The 13,561-nt window shown below is 40.1% G+C and overlaps 1 protein-coding gene across 3 annotated transcripts in view; it reads right to left on the bottom strand.

Moving 5' to 3' along the window:
- Positions 1 to 13,561, bottom strand: part of exoc5 (exocyst complex component 5) — a 95,237-nt gene that overhangs the window by 10,028 nt on the left and 71,648 nt on the right. For all 3 annotated transcript variants that reach the window (XM_072489531.1, XM_072489535.1, XM_072489540.1), the window contains 5 exons: positions 10,084 to 10,231; positions 9,770 to 9,878; positions 5,314 to 5,434; positions 3,660 to 3,746; positions 874 to 982 (listed from right to left, as the gene is read on the bottom strand). In XM_072489531.1, the coding sequence (XP_072345632.1) occupies positions 874 to 982; positions 3,660 to 3,746; positions 5,314 to 5,434; positions 9,770 to 9,878; positions 10,084 to 10,231 (574 nt within the window). The remainder of the gene's footprint in view (positions 1 to 873; positions 983 to 3,659; positions 3,747 to 5,313; positions 5,435 to 9,769; positions 9,879 to 10,083; positions 10,232 to 13,561) is intronic.

Here is a 13,561-nt window from a genome sequence, read left to right as displayed (position 1 = left end):
GGAGCACCCGGAGGAAACCCATGCACACACGGGGAGGATATGCAGACTCCGCACAGACAGTGACCCAAGCCGGAATCGAACCTGGGACCCTGGAGCTGTGAAGCAATTGTGCTATCCACAATGCTACCGTGCTGCCCCCTGATTAATGATAATGATTAATAATATTAATGATAGCATCATTAATATTGTCTCCTTAAAGGGACAATATTGATCCAGTCTACTGAGTGGAGAGTACCAGCAACACTATGACTTGTTTGCCTTAATAAGACAATCAGGTTTTCAAACTCCATTGCAGAAATTGGGTACATAATTTAGATGTATTTCAGTTCAATACCATGGGAGAATTACACTGATCTAAGTTCCATCTTCTGGATGAGACACGAAAATGAAGCATGTTGACATAGCTGTTTCTGTAATACACTTCAATGAGCAGATATTTTTTCAAGAGATGCAGCCATCATTCTGCCTCCATTAAAAAGCAGTTAACTTATTTGTTCTTTGTAGAATCTTCTGCAAACTGACTGCCAAGCTTTCTTGCATAACAGTGATTGTACTTCAAAAAAAGTAATTTCTGATGCAAAATGTTTTGGAACATCTCAAGCATGTAGAAAGTCACTCTATAATGCAAATTCTCTTTCTCACCATAAAACGCAATCAAAAAAAAGGAGGTTAAAAAAAATTAACCGATTCAGACTGAAAGCAATAGCCATGGAGATAGCTGATTGCAGTTCAGTAATTCTTCACTCTAGGAGTTCAGCACAATCATTTGGCACAAGAATTAAGAGTAACATATAACATTTATATGTACAATAACATTGAGATGATTTTCTGGGATATATTCTACACACTGTACAGTGGTTTGTGGATACATACATTAGTATATTGAATTAGTACGTTGTTTTCATCCTCTGGTTTGAAGTCTGTCTTTTTCTGTTCAACACTCAGGATGTGCTTCATATGTCCAATCATGCAATTCAATGTCCTTCACAGAACAAAGTAATTACTTTTATTGTGAGATACAGCAGTTACTTTATTCTAGGTCGGTACACGGCTAGACAATTTTTAAAAGTGCAAAGAAGAAATAATATGACTAATGTAGTATAAATTTCAATATAAATCCTGTATAAAAAGGGGTAACTTTTGAAATATGTACATCAATATTATTTGCTAAACTTCAAAATGTTTATTTTTGACGTCAATAATAACAAAATATACAATCTTAGCAGAATTATTCCGGAGATTAGATAGATTCTGTGCTAGACTACCACAGTCTGGTCTTTACTATTTTTATTAGTGATCTAGATGTAGGGAGGCTGCGCACAAGTTTGCTGATAAAACTAAGATTATGTATGTAGGGGTGGCTCAGTGGTTAGCCCTGCTGCCTATGGCGCTGAGGACCCAGGTTCGATCCCGGCCCCGGGTCACTGACTGCATGGAGTTTGCACATTCTCTCCATGTCTGCATGGGTTTCACCCCCACAACCCAAAAGATGTGCAGGTTAAGTGGATTGGCCACGCTAAATTGCCCCATAATTGGAAAAAAATAATTGGGTACTCTAATTTTTTTTAAAAAGATTATGAATGTAGGACTATGGATGATACCCAAGTGTTCAAGGTTGATATTGAGGGATTGGGCTCCCGAGAGGCAAACTATTTTGGTAAAGTGCAGTGTTCTGTATGAAGACTGGGTGAATGCCAAATTCCTCAGGAAAAAGCTTTAAGATGGTAGATGCCAAGTCACTGAAATCCTATAATCAAAAGCTGGACTTGTTTCTCAGTGGGGCAGAGATCACCTTATATAATTACTATACAGAATTACCAGGGCCAGAGTGATCGCCTGGACGAGTTCTGATTGTCTCAAGGTGTCATTGAGAAATTTCCCAGGTTTGCTTCCCCCAAATCCCTGGATTTTTCAAATCTAGTTTCTTGCCTCTTCCAAATCTCATGGTTTTGGGTTGGGCAGAATTGTACATACTGTGATTCACAAATTAAAACAATTGAATAGGGGAAGCAGCGGCGTAATGGTATTGTCACTGGACTAGTAATCCAGAGACCCAGGGTAATCCTCTGGGGACCCAGGTTTGAATCCCAACATGGTAGATGGTGAAGTTTAAATTAAAATGTTTTAAATCTGCAATTAAAAGTCTAATGATGGACCCTGTGAAGCCAATTGTCGATGGTTATAAAAACCCATCTGGGGTGGCACAGTGGCGCAGCGTTTAGCACTGCTGCCTCATGCCGCTGAGGATCCGGGTTCGATCCCAGCCCCGGGTCACTCTCCGCGTGGTGTCTGCACATTCTCCCAGTGTCTGCGTGGGTCTCACCCCCACAACCCAAAGTTGTGCAGGGTAGGTGAATTGTCCATGCTAAATTGCCCCTTAATTGGAAAAGAGAGAAAACAAACATCTAGTTCAATAATGCCCTTATCAAAGATATTCTGGTGTCCTCACCTAGTCTGACCTACATGTGACTCCAGACCCACAGCAATGTGATTGACTCAACTGCCTTCTGAAATGTCGTAGCAAGCCACTCAGTTCAAGGGCAATTAGAGATGGACAACAAATGCTGGCCTAGCCAAAGACACCCACATCCGATGAACAAAAAAAAACAGAACTAGTTGCATGAACTAGAGGGTATTTTTTCGGTCCATCATGCAAGAGAGACTTCACTTGCGAGGACAGACAAGAGAAGCTAGGATTGTTTTTGGTGCAGGGAAAGTTAAGATTTAATAGGAATGCTCAATTTTAATGATGGGTTTTGATAAAATAAATGAGAAGTTGTTTACACTAGGAGGTGGATCAGTAAATAGAGGACACAGATTTAAAACAACTGGAAAGGACTTAGTGGGAAGAAAAACCTTTTTTTTAAAAAAAGGCGGTAAAATTCGGTTAAAATCTGCCTGCTAAGGTCACAAAAGCAGACTCAATATCAACTTGGAAAAGGAAATTGGATGTATGCTTGCAGGGCCATGGAAAAAAAAGCACAGGAATGGGCTGAATGACGTTGGTGTTGTCAAATATTATGATTCTATAGCCCAGAATTTACAAAATAGAGCTCGTCACTGCATCTAATTTAGGTATTGCCAAGGATTCAAAAGTCCGACATCAGACCCCAACTGAAAAATATTTTGCTCCTATTCAAAAGGACATCTGCAAATACCAGCAAGAACCTGGTAAAAATAAAAGAAATGTTCAGTTCACAGAACATGGTCCATGAATAGAATCAAATCCCTGGAACACATTTACTAGTTTACCGTTGTGTTTACCCATACAAACGTAAAATGCACTGTAATCGATCACATTAGTACTAGGGTTTTTTCAGATTGTTAGATACTGTACAAACTTCAAAATCTTAAATTAAAACTCACTTCATTCTAAACAAAAAAGTACCCAAAATTTTCAATTACTGAAACTTTAGAATCTTCCATTTGGATAAAAGGCTTTCTCTGGTACAAAAAAAAGAATTTTTAGGGGAGAAAAATGTTTATTTTGTTTAAGGATTAAGCAGCTTAATGATGACACTATTTAGTGAAAGGCTCTATCCAACAGATGTCTGATGGATGATTAACCAAACGATAATGAGATGCTGTACAGACAGATGAAAAACTGTGGGGTTTAATGACATCCCTGATACGGCATGTTGCAATTAATTTATATTTACCTGTCAATCCCTGTGTCTAGTTTAACTTCCATCTGTTCAATCACTTCCTTCTTCTTCTGCAGGCACTCAGTCAGTTTAGGAGAAGAGCTGCAGGTAAACCAAACATTAATGTATTTCACTGCCCAGATTTTGAATGAGGGCAACTCCTCAAATAGAGGAGATACGGTGAGAAGAGACTTTTGTTTTTGCAACTTTGTGAAAAAAGATCTTTGTAGGATTTTTGAGGCCAACCAAAATCCATCACTTCCACAATGGAGAGTGACCGTTTACTCGAAAAAGATTAGAAGATGATTCCACCAAATAGATGCTTTCTGTGCAGGGTCAGAATCAAAGTTATTGGTTTGCAAATAATTAACATTGTAAATGGAATTTGGAATCAAGTTCCTGTTTCCCTGACTGAGGTGAAGAACAGAATTTGCTGGGAACATATGCACTATATTATTATATTTCAGGCTGCAAAATTTAAACAGTCCTACCACATTTGGCTTCCAAAATACATGTTCCAAATTGTTGGTAAAGTGATCTCCAATGTATGTTGTGATGAGGAGATAGGACAAAGAACAAAACAGCACAGCTGTTCCAAGCCTGCGCCGATACGTGTCCTATCGAGACCAACTGCCTGGATCCTTCTCTACCCCGTCTGTTCATGTGCCTATCCAGATAAGTCTTAAAGGTCGCTAATGTATCTGCCTAAACCACTTCACTTGGCAGTGCAATCCAGGCCACCACCACCCTCTGTGTAAGAAACTTTCCCCGCACATCTCCACCGAACCTTTCCCCCCTCACCTTGAACTTGTGCCCCCTTGCAATTGTCATTTCCGCCCTGGGAAAAAGCCTCCAACTGTTCACCCTATCTATACCCCTAATCATTTTATAAACGTCTATCAGATCGCCCCTCAGCCTCCGTCTCTCTCGGGAGAACAATCACAGTTTATTCAATCTCTCCTCATAGCTAATACCCTCCATACCAGACAACAATCTGGTAAAACTTTTCTGTACTCCCTCCAAAGACTCCACGTCCTTCTGGTAGTGCGGTGACCAGATTTGAACACAGAATTCCAAATGTGGCCTAACCAACATTCGATATAACTGTAACAATTTTCGAGCCTGTATACTGGATACCCCGTCCTATGAAGTCAAGCATGCCATATGCATTCTTTACCACCATTTCCACCTGTGCTGTCACTTTTAAGGATCTGTGGACCTGTACGCCTAGATCTCGGTGTCTCTATGCTCCTGATGGTTCTGCCATTTATTTTATAGCTCCCACCTGAATGCCAGCATTGGACTGGGGTGAGCACAGTAAGAAGTCTTACAACACCAGGTTAAAGTCCAACAGGTTTATTTGGAATCACGAGGTTTCAACGCTTAGGACTCACCTGATGAATGAGCTACGCTCCGAAAGCTAGTAATTCCAAATAAACCTGTTGAGCTTTAACCTGGCCTTGTAAGACTTCTTACTGTGTCAAATAGAACTTTGTTGTTTATAAGCCTCGAGGGTGCAGCATATTCATGAGAGTCTAAATACTTCTTATAGGGGAGGTACCCAGGAAAGATGTGCTGCATTTTTAATTCTCACTGAGCGACTTCCAATACTATTAGCATAATTCAGTGATATATTAAGTGTTCTAGTCAATTAACAAAATTCTCTCACCTTATCAGTGGCATGAGGTGGTCATTGAACTGTTTGTCAAATAAATGAAAAATGGTATTTGCCTGTTGTACAACATCTAAAAAGTAAAGAGGTGCACTCTTGGAATCTGTAGATGGGATTGCTGAGGGGAAAAAAGACAACTTGTTCTCAGCTTTCAAACATGTATAAAGAACCAATCAGAGCACTGGTAATTATCTATTTTATTAATCATCTGATTCATAGAAACAGACTAACGTAACTAAATTCATAAAAGATATAGGCAACTACAGACTAAATAGTCTTAATTTCAAATTACTACAAAATAATGAAAATCAATATATAGATGTCAACAAAAGCAAATGTCAACATGGTTCCAGTTCCTTCTGTAGCATGCTGGCCTTCATAGCAAGAGGATTTGATTATAGGAGTAGGGATGTCTTGCTGCAGGTGAGACCACACCTTGAGTATGATGTGCAATTTTGGTCTCCTTGTTTGAGGGAGGACATTCTTGCTATTGAGGGTGTCCAGCTAAGGTTCACCAGACTAATCCCCGAGATGGCAGGGAAGAAAGATTGGATCGAATGGACTTGTACTCACTGGAGTTAGAAGAATGAGAAGGGAGCTCATAGAAACATATAAAATCCTGATGTGACTGGACAGGCTAGGTGCGGGAAGAATGTTCCAGATATTGGGGGCGTCCAGGACTAGGGGTCACAGCCTAAGAATAAGGGAATCAGGACTGAGATGAGGAAGAACTTCTTCTCAAGAGAGTTGCGAACTTGTGGAATTCTCTGCCACAGAAAGCTGTTGGGGCCAGGTCGTTAGATATATTCAAGAGGAGCTGGACATGGCATTACGGCTAAAGGGGTGAAGGGGTATGAAGAGAAAGTGGGAGTGGGATACTGAATTTGCACGATCAGCCATAATCATATTGAATGGTGGTGCAGGTTCGAAGGGCCGTATGGCCTACCCCTGCAACTATGTTTCTATGTTTCTACCTCATGCATCATGATTTCTCAGAGGAAAAGATAAGTTAAGTGGAATGGGAAACCCCTGTATAATATAGTTCGCCACAACTTCCAACGGTTTGGGAAAGTTCCACCCTAAAGGTATTAGTTACACTCAAAGCTGTGGGAATTCAGGGTAGATCTTGGGAACAGTCAAGACATTAGCTGACGGGTAGAAAACGGTGAGGTTTCTAACGGTAAAAAGAAAGTTACGTTGAATGATTAGGGGACGTGGAAGGGTACCAAAAAACAAAAGTAGGCATTTAGTTGGTAAGAGTAGAGGTTAGATGATTGCATGAAAAGTCTGAAATAGTGATGAATGAGTAAATAGAAGAGACCTACAGTTTTCATCTTGGAAAGGATGTGATTTTAGACAGCATTCAAAATAGTCAAAGGACATGAGGAAATAAATCCAAAATACTATCTTTGCTTTAGAGTCCTAGGTTCTAACCAGTAGAAAGAAAACTTTGGCCTCATCAGTAAAAAGAAAACTTTGGACTCATCAGCAAGTTCTTACAGATAGAATCTTGAAGTGCAAGTCTGGACATCATTTTGGAAATTGCACTGCATTTGGCTGGATTGTCGGGAATTTCTAGACGGATGATCTTGCTAATCCCGAACTACCTACTGATCTTGCAAATACAGATATAAACTCTATTAAATTAGATTTACGTTACACCAGTGCTACTTCAAACTATATACATACAATAACTTGCATTTTTATAGCACTTTTAACGTAGAGAAATGTCCTACGCCATTAAGAAAAATGGAGTGTGGATCAAAGAAGAAATTAGAAGGGAGATCTCAAATGCCTACTCAGAGATTTTAATTTTAAAAGGAAAATACCTTAAAAGGAGAGTTAGACAAGTTTGTGAGGGGGAATTCCAGAGTGGGACCGAGGAAACACTAAGGAGTTCACAAGAGGCCAAAGTTGGAGATAGACAGATTGTGGGAATGAATATGGGGACAAATGACATCCCATATGACTATGACAGTCATAAACTACTCTGTCTTTTCGACCAGTTTGCAGCCTCTGGCACAGTCCATCACACCATTCTCCTCCAATTCCTTGCAGTTATCCAGATGGATAGGGTTGCATTCCTATTTCTATTCTTAAATATCCAGTCATCAGCAGAGAATCACTTGTAATGTTTTTTCTTCCTGCTCCGACATCATTAACTTTGCAGTCTCCTATTTTTCACCAACATGCTGACTCTCAGAATGGTAGAATCTACCTCACCAGTGCCCTGCTCCTCACCTCCACTGTCTTGAAGATATCACTGCTCGTCAAACATCAAATACTGGATCAATAGTAATTTCTTCAAAATGTAGATATTGGCAAGACCCAGGTCAATGTCTTCTGGCCCGAATCAAGGCCTGTTCTCTAGTCAGTGGTTCTATCTCTCTCCCTGGCATCTGTCGGAGGTTGAGCCTTGATGTCATATTTGACACAAAATGAGCTCCTGACCATATGCCCGCATCATCAACATGTCACCAACCTACACCTCTGTAAATCCCCCAACTCCATTCCATTTCAGTTCATCTATTGCTGAAATTCCCATCCATGCCTTTGTTACCTCTAGACTTGGTAATTCCAATGATGGTAACTGATGTTGCTGAGGGTTAGCACAGAAATGCGAAATAGGAGTTGCAAGGATAGATCCATAAATTTGTGGGTCATCCAAAAACTTTACTGCCTGTGTCCTAACTCTCATCAACTCGTGTTCTTTGACCAAAATTGGCTCCCGATTATCCTGCCCGTGTCCTAACTCTCATCAACTCGTGTTCTTTGACCAAAATTGGCTCCCGATTAAACAACACTTCCAGTTTAACATTCTCATCTTTGTTTTCATATCCCGTCAAGTCCTCGCCCCTCCATTTTTCTGTAAGCTCTTACTGGTCTCTTTCACATCCTTGGTTTTCATCACTCCACCACTGTCGTCTGTGCTTCCCGTCACAAAGGCCCTAACCTCGGGAATTCCTTCCCTAAACCTTCCTTTTCTCCTTCAAGATGCTCTTTAAAACCTAGCTCTTTGACCAAGCGTTTGGTAATTAATATCTTAAATGATTTGGTATCTAATTTTATTTGTTAACACTCCTAAGGGATGTTTAACGGTAGTGCTTAAATGGAAGTATTTGTGGTTGGTTTTGGTTATAGGTTACAGAGATGAGGCCTTCAAAGGGTTTGAATGCAAAGGTGAGAATTTTGGATTTAAAATTGACTTGGAATATGTATTGGTCAGTGAGGATAGCTGTAATGCTAAGTTATTCATGAAATTTATTCATGAAGGCCTGCATTCTCAACCTTGCCCCTTGCCTGAGGTGTGGTAATCCTCAGATTAAATCACCACCAGTCAGCTCTCCCCATTAAAGGGGAAAGCAGCCTATGGTAATCTGGGATTATGGTGACTTTACCTTAATATTAAGTGTAACTCGGTACAAGATAGACGAGATGACAGAATTTGTAAGTGTTCATATTTAAGGTATATGGAAGATGGGATATTGACCAATAGAACACTGGAGCTTTTGAGTCTGGAAGTGACAAAGGCATGGATGAGAGTTTTAGAATGAGATTGGTTGAAGGACGGAAGAGGCAATTGATGTCATGGAGATGTCAGAGATTAGATTTGGGTTCAAATAGAATGCTGAGGTTACAAATGGCCTAGTTCCATCTCAATGCGGCCAAGTAGGCGGATGGAGTCAATGGTAAGGGTGCCCAGACACCAACGACAGTGGCTTTGTTTTATTCTGTGTTCAGCCGCGGACAAATATGTGACAGCATCTCAGACAAGCAGTTTAACAACACAGAGGTTATTTCAAGAAGTTGAGACACAGTGAGCATGTTCAGTAGAATGTTATTAGCGTACGTGTGGATATTAATTGCCATTGATTCAGATGGCATTACCAAGAGAAAACGTGCAGGTGAGCAAAGGGGGAATCATGGATAGTTCCCCTTGGAAAGGGAGAGAGAAAGTAGACACAAGCCATTGATTGAGGCACTCTAAACAAGATCAGATAAGTTTAAGGCCAAGAACAGTCTCACCAAGCTCAGCATTCAAGAAAGGGCTTTGGAGAAAGATCATGTGACCAACAGTGCCAAAGGCTGCAGAGAGGTCAAGGGGAATGTGGAAGGCCCATTTGCAGGATGCCAGTCATCACTTTGGTTAGGGCCATTTCAGTCTCAAGAATGGAAATCTAATTGGAGTGATTCAAATATGGAGGTACAGGAAGAGATGACAACATGCTCAAGGATTTTGGAGAAGAAAGTTGGAGATGTTACAGCAGTTAATGACAGCAGAGGGATCAAGGTTGTATTTTTGATGAGGCAGCAATGACAATAGATTTGACAGTGTCCAAGGTGATCAAATCACTTACAGCATCAGCTAAAATAGGGGTTAGGAACAGAAGTTGAGTGATGATAAATTTTTACGAAAATAAGAAATTAAAAGCATGCATAGAGAAACATTTACCTGCAAGTCCAATTTCTAGAGCATAGTCAATATGCTCAACACACAAATACTCCACGAGAATAGTAAATATTCGAAAAGCATTCTTTGGTAAATCAGAAGAGTCAGACAGCTACATATTAAAAAAAAAATAATTAGTAAAAGTGAGCATTGCTTAATATAGTTATATTGAGCTGCCACAGAAAAATTTCTCCACAATAACCTACAAGAATTTTCAAAATGGAAGACGCGAAGCCATCAACAGTGATACTCTACTATTGTAATCCACCGTACAGTTCCAATCTCAAATGTAGTGATTTTTAAAATAAAATTCTTACCTTATGACACCTTTCAAAGGCCTGTCTGGTTTCCTGCAAAAGATTGACAACTACTTCCTGTGACAGGAAAGTCTCACCATGTGTGTCAATACTTGGCCCCAGTGGTAAATTGGTACGTTGGCGAATTCGCTCTTTTAGATCCTGAATCCTACAAAATATATTCATTATTTCACAAAATCATCCACAATTTAGGTTCACAAAGCTTTGCAACTGTATTAATTCATAGAAGGCAAGCATGTATAAAAATATAAATAGCAAAATAAAAAAAGACTTGAGAATGCAGTGTTAAGTAATTTATTATACTGATGCCAGATCTGCTTGCAAGTGACATTTTGTAGCCATTTGAATCTGTGTAACATGATAGCCATAACAGAAGCTATCTTTTCCTGAAAAAATTGAGTTCAGTGCACAGAATTACTGATCCTTGGCCTGTATCCATTTTTTGCAGGTTGTTTAACCCTGTCTAACTCTCATGTGATCTCTGCCAGGGTGCAGCTCTCATGCTCTCTGTGTTAGTGTGAAGGGCTCCAAAGCTTTCATCGCTTGAATACATTTTCATGACCACAAAATTACCTGTTGAAATAGTTTGCTCCTAATTACTCCATCTTAAAGTGGGGCTTCTGATCAGTGGAAGTTATTTAAGAGAGGTTCTAGCACAGTATTTTGTCAACCATAGTGGCTGCCATTTTGAGAATGGTGTCTCGCACTCTCGCAACAATTAGAATATCAACAAGTAATAATGGGATTCTTGCTTTGAAATCGACTACATGTGGACATTTCAAGACATGAAACAGTTATTTCTCTAAACTTGAGGACATTCACAGGACTTCCTGACTGGTTCATGGCTATACAGGTCTCCCCGGAATTTCAGAAATAAATTTTATTGGGAAAAAAAAAAATCATTCTCAACAATCTTCCTAATCAACTGGCCTGGATCAAGAGATGAAAATGATCAGAGAAGTTAATAAAGTGTAATATGATTTGAAATTATTTTCCATCAACTCTGCCATCTGTGGGGGGAAACCGGAGCACCCGGAGGAAACCCATGCAGACACAGGGAGAAAGTGCAGACTCCGCACAGACAGTGACCTAAGCCGGGAATCGAACCTGGTACCCTGGCGCTGTGAAGCAACAGTGCTAACCACTGTGCTGCCTTTACAGAAAGCTTTCATAATGTGCTAGCCAATTCTGAGGTCTGTCTAAAATTAGGTGAAGCACTTTGAAACACAAGTGGCAAGTTTACATAATTTTGGATGAATCAATGTATAAATGGGGTAGGTTGACCAAAGACTACTAGTGCCTCCAAATGCCTCGCCATTTAAGCAGCACTACAACCATTCAGCAATTGCAATGAGGCAAGTTAGTACTTGCGTGTGCTGAATCAAAGCATTGACTTTTCATCTAAAAGGAATAACTCTTCCATTCAACAGAATGCAGAGGTGAATATGGGGAAAACAAACTTCGATGTATACAGATAATATACACACTTGGGCAAACTCAACAACTTTAAAAATCAGCTGCATTAAATTACAAATTAGTTTCTTCACACTTCACTGTACTGCATTTCCAAATGCTTTTTCAAAGCACTGTCCCTTAAATTTAATTATGTAATTGTACAGACATACCAAGCATTACAAAAGGGGACATCGTGATGGCGTGCACCTGCTGTGCATTCAGGTCATGGTATTTAATTAGATAAATTCATAAACGCGCTTCTGTATAGACAAGCTAAGCTGGTTTCTAGACTCTTCTGTGAAATCCAAATTGGATGTCAGGCCTGAAGCAAACTCAGTCACCAAAATAATCATTAAATTGGCACTTTAAATGGCTGCCTATCAAAGATAAGAGCCCTTTATTGTATGAATCTGATAAATTGTTTGATTGCGATATAAATGACTTGAATAATAAGCATATTAACAAAGTGCAAAGAGAGGGATATGCAGATCTTCGTGGATTTGGTCCAGAAAGTGTAATATGAGCAATTTTTAAGGAAATATTTTACTTGGCTGAACTGGCAGTCACCATTCAAGCTAGGAGGTCCACTAAAAATTATTTCTCAAAGGAGGAAAGTGATCACTGCCATGGCAATAAACAATTTTTACAATGGGTCATTTGGAAGAAAAATAGCCCAAGAGCAATGAAATGAAATCACCAAACCATTCTTTTGTATTGACCCGTTGCATATCGCTTTCACGACTTGAGAATGGCCCAATTTAATCTTCATCTGAAACTGTGTTTCACACATCACTCAGTGTTTCGCTACAAGCTTCATAAACTGATTTACACTTAATTTGCCATTGAGGCAGCTTTGATGAGATCATGTACTACCATATCGTGCTTCAAAAAACTAGATTACTTTGAATTCAATTATGTCGATAAGGCTAGAAAGATTATCTATTCCAACCAAAACCTTCAGCGTAAAACAATTGAAGAAATCTGTTCCAGTACAGCTATAACCCTGGCATCGACTTGGCAATATGAAAAATTGCCCAGGTATGTCCTGTACACAAATAGCAGGACAATCCAACCTGGCCAATTACCGCCCCATCAATCTACTTTCTATCATCAGTGAAGTGATGGAAGGGGTCATCTACAATGCTATCAAGCGGCACCTGCTTAGCAATAACCTGCTCATTCACACTCAGTTTGGGTTTCGGCAGGGCCACTCAGCTCTTGCCCTCATTACAGCCTTGGTTCAAACATGGACAAAAGAGCTGAACTCAGTGAGGTGAGAGTGCCTGCCTTTGACATCAAGGCAGCATTTGACCTAGTGTAGCATCAAGGAGCCCAAGCAAAACTGGAGTCAATGGAAATCATGGGGAAAAGCCTCCACTTGCCGGAGTCATAACTGGAACAAAGGGAGATGGTTGTGGTGGATGCAGGTCAATCATTTTTGTTCCAGGAGAGCACCGTAGGAGTTCCGCAGGGTAGTGTCATTGTTCCAACCATCTTCAGCTGCTGCATTAATGACCTTCCTTCCATCATAAGATCAAATTTGGGATGGCTGCTGGTTATTGCACAACACTGAGCATCATTTGCAACTCCTCAAGATACTGAAGCAGTGCATGTCCAAATGCAGCAATGCCTGGACAATGTCCAGGCTTGGATTTATAAGAGGCTAATAACACTCATGCCATACAAGTGCCAGGCAATGACCATCCCCATCAAGAAAGAATCTAACCATCACCCCAAGACATTCAATTGCATTATCATCGCTGAATCATTTACTAACAACATCCTGGGGGTTACCATTGACCAGAAACTGAACTTGACCAGCCATATAAATATCTTGGCTACAAGAGCAAATCAGAGGCTCGGATTCCTACAGCATTTAACTAATCTCCTGACTCCCCAAATCCTGTCCACGATCTACAAGGTACAAGTCAGAAGTGTGATAGAATAATCTCCACTTGCCTGGATGAATGCAGCTCCAGCAACACTCAAGAAGCTCGACACAATCCAGGCCAAAGCAGCTTGC

The sequence above is a fragment of the Scyliorhinus torazame genome, chromosome 2, assembly GCF_047496885.1.
Source record: "Scyliorhinus torazame isolate Kashiwa2021f chromosome 2, sScyTor2.1, whole genome shotgun sequence".
NCBI lineage: Eukaryota > Metazoa > Chordata > Chondrichthyes > Carcharhiniformes > Scyliorhinidae > Scyliorhinus > Scyliorhinus torazame.
The sequence above is the reverse complement of the archived record's forward strand: the minus strand, read 5'-3'. Positions and strand labels throughout refer to the sequence as shown.